Source organism: Zea mays, chromosome 2 (assembly GCF_902167145.1).
Source record: "Zea mays cultivar B73 chromosome 2, Zm-B73-REFERENCE-NAM-5.0, whole genome shotgun sequence".
Lineage (NCBI taxonomy): Eukaryota > Viridiplantae > Streptophyta > Magnoliopsida > Poales > Poaceae > Zea > Zea mays.
In genome coordinates this window covers 32,913,500-32,919,888 of record NC_050097.1, presented here as the reverse complement: position 1 = coordinate 32,919,888, position 6,389 = coordinate 32,913,500, and the positions used below count along the sequence as shown (strand labels likewise).

Sequence of the window (6,389 nt, the reverse complement as noted above, 5' to 3'; positions counted from 1 at the left end):
ACATAAAAAAATCAAGTATTTTTGTCTGCAAACCGGCAGTTTTGACCTGTTTACCAGGGATTTTCCATCGGTAACCCAATAAAGAAAAATTCTAAGGGCTTGTTCGGTTATTCCCAATACACATGGATTGGATGGGATTGAAAAAAATTGTGAAGAAGTTTGACTTGTTTGGGATTCAAACCCATCCAATCCCGCTCAATCCACATGGATTGAGAGCTAACCGAACAAGCCCTAATTTGATTTAGAAAAACCGGTTAGTTTTACCGTCAATTTACTGTTACCGTCGGGTGGACGGAGCTCGGTGAACCTGGTCGCCGTGTAGGCATCACATAAGCTTCAGAATGTGCAATTCTTAATTGTTCTGCTTTTGCTTTAATTGGTTGCCCAAACTTATGTTGTTTTTTCCTGTTAAGCTGATTTATACTATGTGAACTACTAAAAAATTATTCAGAGAAATTGCTTGCCCAAATTATTCTTATTTAGTTGGGAAAAAATATTCATATAGAAAAAAATAAAAATGTCAAAAATTTAAATTAGTTGGGAAAAAATATTCATATAGAAAAAAAAATAAAAATGTCAAAAAATTTAAATTGGCCCATGCAGGTCTCGAACCTGCGACCTTCGCGTTATTAGCACAACGCTCTAACCAGCTGAGCTAATAGGCCAGTTGAGTTTTAACACATTTGTTCGATATTTGTACTCATAAATATAACTATCGTTAATCGAAGTTACATTACCGTACACGCTTGTGAGTTTTCGTCGTCAAAGTAATGGAAGTTCCATCGTTCCGGCCTATAGGTCTGAAACTCGTCGGGAATATCTGCATCAGGGTACAGCAATGGATAAGGAACGTAAGTTTCTTCTCCGTTGCCTTCGTCCTCCTCGTTTTCCTCGCGGACCAAGATCTCCGCCTTCTTTCCGGTCTTCTTCCTGATCTTCCTCACCACCTTCTCAGGCTCAAAATCTCCCGTCACTGTGACCTTGTTCTCTTCCCTGTCCACCTCTACCGTCCCGACGCCTAGATATTTAGAGTGATGAGACGCCGTTAGGAGCACGACAAACGCATACAAGTAATAAGCTGAAGTATGTGTTCCTCACCTTCGACTTTGCTGATGGTACGGCGCACTTTCCTTTCGCAAGCGTCGCAATGCATGTATACTTTCATTTCTACCGTGATGCTCTTCGCAGAAGAAAGAAAGAAGCATACGGTGTGAGACTGGACAGGACAGAATATGAAGCTGTTACGATTGTCCAGGCAGCTCCATGAGTAGGAGCACACCGTACCTGTGTAGAGCCATCGTTTTCTTCATCCATGGTCCCTACTGATACTGAAACAAACCTGATGGTAATAACAAGTGATGCGAGAGATGGCCTGAAATGCAACACTGGACATTCAGAGACTGACAGAGAATGCCTGAATGGACATTCAGACAGAACACAGCACCTGTTCTTGATTAAGGTTTCAGAGCAGGAATCACGATGAGGAGAAGCCAGCAGTGCTATATTTCTGAACCAAACGAAGGATTCCCAAAGAAGGCTGCGATAGATGCAGATGGACTTGGGCTGCATCGGGCCTAGGTCAATTCGGCGATGCAATGCTGAGAGCCAAAAGGCGCCTGCATAAATTACCTTGACGAGAACATTCAGTGAAGGTAATCGAGAGATTACCGAGAATTGGCTTAAAGAGCTAAATGGCGCAATGGAGTTAAGCCTAATAGCTGTTCGGGGAAATCGCATTGACCGCCTGGTCCAGCCGGCTCTGTCGGGAAGGTTTGCAATAATAGTGGGAGGAGCGGAGACGAGAAAGCCGCGGGAAAACACGTGCTGCATGCCCGCAATCTCCCCCGACCTGCCATGAGCTAGCGCTTGCCGTTCTTGAAGGATATATACTCCGTAGTTGGGAATCGTAGATCCAATTCCCTTGCATCCCTCACGAGTTTTTTTTTGGGCAAGGCAGAGTAGTAAAGTTAAATGTTAGAATAAATCTAGTAGCTCGAGAGCTTGAATCCACGATAATTGAGTCCCCCTTACCCCCCTCCCCTGATGAATCATGTGTTTTTAAAACTGAATCATGTGAGATTGCTCGTGTTTCAAATGGTCCTCGCTGAACTTGGAGATGAGGAGATCCACGTCATTTCGACACCGCGATAACCTAGTTATTCTTCGGCAAGACGGCAACCTTCAATGAAATGAGTCAGACAACCTCACCACAATGCATTGTCACTTTTGGCAATTCTTGGAATTATGTGTGTGCGCTATCGAAACAACTTGAAAAAAAAAGAAAAATGCTTCATGTATGGCCTACTCATACAAGTGGAATACGACCAATATTAATCTAATTAAGACGGTTGTTATCTTTTGTTCTAAACTAATGGATCATACGAAACTTTTATAGCGTGTTTAGTTTGAGGAGTAGAGATGACAATGGGTATCCAAAATCCGATGGGTTTTTACCCCATTAGAGCAACTCCAATAGTTATGTAAATTTTAGCTCTCTAAGGGTGTGTTTGGCATGGCTCTGCTCCACCCCAGAGCAGCTCTACTCTAAAACTCTGGGTGGAGCAGCTCTGCTCCAGAGTTTAGATTGTTTCTCATAACCAGTGGCAATGACGGGTAAATAACTCAAAACTCCATGACTAGGTTGCTTTTTTGGAGTTTTCAGAGCAGCAAAAGAGGTACTCCAAAAAATTGTACTGCAGCTCCAAAAACTCCATAGAGTTTACAACTCTGGAGTTAGGGTGTTTGGCATGCTCTGGCCAGCTCCCCCTTGGAGTTTTGCTCTGGAGCCATGCCAAACAGGCCCTAAATCACAGATTTAAGAAGTTGCTAAATGACTTTTGGAGTAAAACAATGTGAGTTCTCCAATAGTTCTCTAAATACAGGTTGTAATTTGTTTTGTATTTATCCACATAAAAAATAAGTCACAAAAACTATATAATGCAGTCAACATTTTTGTTTAGTGAGTTGTTAAATGGTTGCCAAATGTAGAGAGAAAATGAGGTTAGATGGCAAGTTGTTAAATTTAGAAAGTTCATTTAGAGAACTATTGGAGAATAATTTTCATGTTAACTACCTAAATTATTGATTTAGGAAGTCTTTTAGAGAACCACTGGAGTTGCTCTTAGGGTAAGGGTTTGGGTCAATTTTCATATACATGGGTTTGTTAATGGGCATAAATGTATACCCGACGGGTTCATGGGTACGGGTTTGTTCCTATAGTACCCAAACCTGTGAACCCGTGGGTTTTTTAAACCCGATCAAACCTAGCACATATTGTAATTTTATTTTATAAACGAACAACAAACTTGTTATCTACATATTTACTTCCTAATTTTTATCAAATAGTGAATGTATAAGTAGTTGGTGATAGTGTTGCTTGCTTGCTATTATAGTTATTACTAGCGTTATATATGTGGTGGATATATAACTTAGTGCAAGGTAACTTGATTATACAACTTATTATTTGTATTTAATTCTCTCTACTAATATTTTTTATACGAAATCATGAACTTGTTGTTCATTACATAAATTTTGGACCATGATCTCATTAATCATTACGATACTTATTGATTATAAAAAGAATAAGCATATTGGAGATAAAAACCCGTGGGTACCCGCAAACCCGATGGGTACGGGTTTGGGCAAAATTTTAAACCCGTCATGGGTACGGGTTTTTTAATGGGTGTAAATATTTTTCACGGGTACGAGTTTGGGTTAGCAAAACCCGGCGGGTTTGTACCCGTTGCCATCTCTATTGAGGAGTGAGCTAGTCCATTATCTTCTCACTCTTCATTTTTTATTTGGTTTGTGTAATGGAATGAGTTGATCCATCACCACCTCATTTTTCATAGTTAGTTAGTTAGTGCTAATATGATGAATGGAGTCATCCCACAAAATTTGAGGAATAGACACATGATGCACCACCTTATTTTGGATGAAGTGGTTCCTCAAACCATGCACCCCCTTAGAAAAATAGAGATGGGTTGCACTACCGGAATCGGCTGCTTTGCCGAGTGCCTGAAGCACTCGACAAAGCCTGAAAAACACTCGGCAAAGAGAGCTCGGCGAACAGTACATCGACAAAGGCTTCTTTGCCGAGTACTTTTTCTCGGGCACTCGGCACAGTCTGCCAGCTAGTACCCGGCAAAGAAAAGCCGTCGTCACGGCGCTGGGGTGACGGAGACGGCGTCTTTGCCGAGTGTCTTAGGTGGCACTCGGCAAAGAAGCTACTCTTTCCCGAGTGCCTCTTAATACACTCGGCACAGAAGTTATTCTTTGCCGAGTGTCTACCGGCTAGCACTCGGCAAAGAATCCGTCAGCGGGTTCCCATGTCAGGTTCTTTGCCGAGTGCTGTGTAGGGCACTCGGCAAAGCGTGCCTCTTTGCCGAGTGCCAGGGCCACCGCACTCGGCAAAGAACCTATACCGGTGCCCAGGTCTTGGTTCTTTGCCGAGTGCTATGGTCCTGACACTCGGCAAAGCACATCTGCCGAGTGTCACACTCGGCAAAGTGACAAGTACACATCTTTTTTATTTGTTTTTCCTATTCTATCTAAACAAACAAAAGATACATCACAAATATCACATATATACATCACAGATATCATCACAGACATAAATATCCAACACAAACATTAATATACAAGTTCTCAACACAAGCAGTATCAACACAAGTTCAGAAGTGTCAACACAAGTTCAGAAGTATCAACACATAAGTCTCAAGCTCTGACATAAGTATTCAACATAAGTTTTGTAGTATAAACACTAAAAACATAACTCTCATTGAGGTGGGCGGTTGGACTGGTGCTGCGTTGGGCTGGGCGCTTCATGAGGGTTGTTGGATGCCGCCCCAAATTGGCCCTGTACAGAGAAGAGATTGCATGTGTTATACCAGATGCATTACCAACATCTAACTACAATTTTGATACTCAAAGAAGTATGGAATAGAGCAGGGTCCATTGTAGAGAACAATGGAGGTGGCGGAGCGAAACCCTGTGCGGTGCCAAGGCTCTACATGTATTGAAACATCTCCGTCATCCTATGCTGATCTGCCAGGCGTTCCCTCCTCTCTTCTTCTAGATGGGTCTATAATATTACAAGCCAACATTATAGTAACTCAAAGAGAAGGAAACCTTTGTCTGGCCGTGAAGGGGCTTCTGTGCCGCGTCAAACATGTTGTAGAACGCCTTTGCAGTCGGCTCTAGCTCGTCATCCATACATCCTCCCGTGTACTGTGCCTCCTGATAGTCGTTCAACATATCCGCTACCCCCGCATCGGCATCATAATCCTCGACACGTTGTCTCAGCACTTCCTCTCTCGTACGATGCGCTTCACCATGAAAGATCCATCGAGTATAGCCCAGTGTAAATCCATTCTTCCAAATATGTTCTACCATGGCCTTCTTTGGTTTTCTTTTCCGGTTGGCACATTTGTTGCACGGGCATGGGACTAGACTGAGAGCACCTAGAGGGGGGTGAATAGGTGATCCTGTAAAATTCAATCACTAATAGCCACAAAACTTAGTTATTAGTGTTAGTACGGCTAAATCACTTGAAGCGAGTTCTTGTGAACACAAACAATCACAGAGAGATCAACACAAGACACGCGATTTTTATCCCGTGGTTCGACCAAGTAACACTTGCCTACTTCCACGTTGTGGTGTCCCAATGGACGAGGGTTGCACTCGACCCCTTTCAAGTGATCCGATGATCAACTTGAATACCACGGTTTTTCCTTTAGATGATTATTCCCGTTTGCGAGGAATCTCCACAAGATTGGAGTCTCTCGCCCTTACAACAAAGATCACAATGAAAGCACGAGAGTAAGATTGGGGAGCAACACACACAAATCTGCAGCACACACATGCACACAAGCCAAGACTTGAGCTCGAAATGAAGCACAAAGAGTTCACAACTAGAACGAAGCTCAAATCACTAACACAATCGATCAAGTGCGCAGAGACGGAGTGTGGGAGACTTAGAATGCTTAGTGAATGCTTTAGGGGCTCCTCCATGCGCCTAGAGGTCCCTTTTATAGCCCCAAGGCAGCTAGGAGCCATTGAAGACAATCTTGGAAGGCTAATCTTCCCTTCTGTCGTGTGGTGCACCGGACAGCTACTGTAGCCTGTCCGGTGCCGATCTCCTTCCTTTTCTGGCACAGACGACCGTTGCAGCTCTGGGCCCGTTGGCACACCGGACAGTCCGGTGCCCCTGCCGACCGTTGGTGCGGGCCACGCGTCGCCCGTGGATTGCGCGGTCGACCATTGGCTCACCGGACAGTCCCGTGCACCACCGGACAGTCCGGTGAATTATAGCCATATGCCGCCGTCGAAACCCGAGAGTGGCCAGTTCACCGCGGACCAGCCTGGCGCACCAGACACTATCCGGTGCA

At 43.9% G+C, this 6,389-nt stretch overlaps 1 protein-coding gene and 1 non-coding gene across 2 annotated transcripts; both read right to left on the bottom strand.

Annotated features, from left to right (window-relative positions):
* Positions 1-591: 591 nt before the first annotated feature.
* Positions 592-665, bottom strand: TRNAI-AAU (transfer RNA isoleucine (anticodon AAU)). The gene has a single exon. It is a non-coding gene; the product is annotated as a tRNA-Ile (tRNA).
* LOC103646253 (heavy metal-associated isoprenylated plant protein 19) lies at positions 608-1,686 on the bottom strand. Its single transcript, XM_008670980.3, has 4 exons — positions 1,445-1,686; positions 1,285-1,372; positions 1,099-1,180; positions 608-1,018 (listed from the first exon to the last, which is right to left on the bottom strand). The coding sequence occupies exons 1-4, from the start codon at positions 1,567-1,569 to the stop codon at positions 729-731; spliced, it is 585 nt and encodes a 194-aa protein (XP_008669202.1). The 5' UTR covers positions 1,570-1,686; the 3' UTR covers positions 608-728.
* Positions 1,687-6,389: the final 4,703 nt, after the last annotated feature.

Excerpts from the sequence above, each read along its gene's own strand:
- LOC103646253 (XM_008670980.3), bottom strand. The coding sequence starts at position 1,569 with ATGCAGCCCAAGTCCATCTGCATCTATCGCAGCCTTCTTTGGGAATCC. Across the intron at positions 1,181-1,284 it reads AAAACGATGGCTCTACACAG|AGCATCACGGTAGAAATGAA; the intron begins GTACGGTGTGCT and ends TCTTCTGCGAAG. Across the intron at positions 1,019-1,098 it reads TACCATCAGCAAAGTCGAAG|GCGTCGGGACGGTAGAGGTG; the intron begins GTGAGGAACACA and ends CTAAATATCTAG.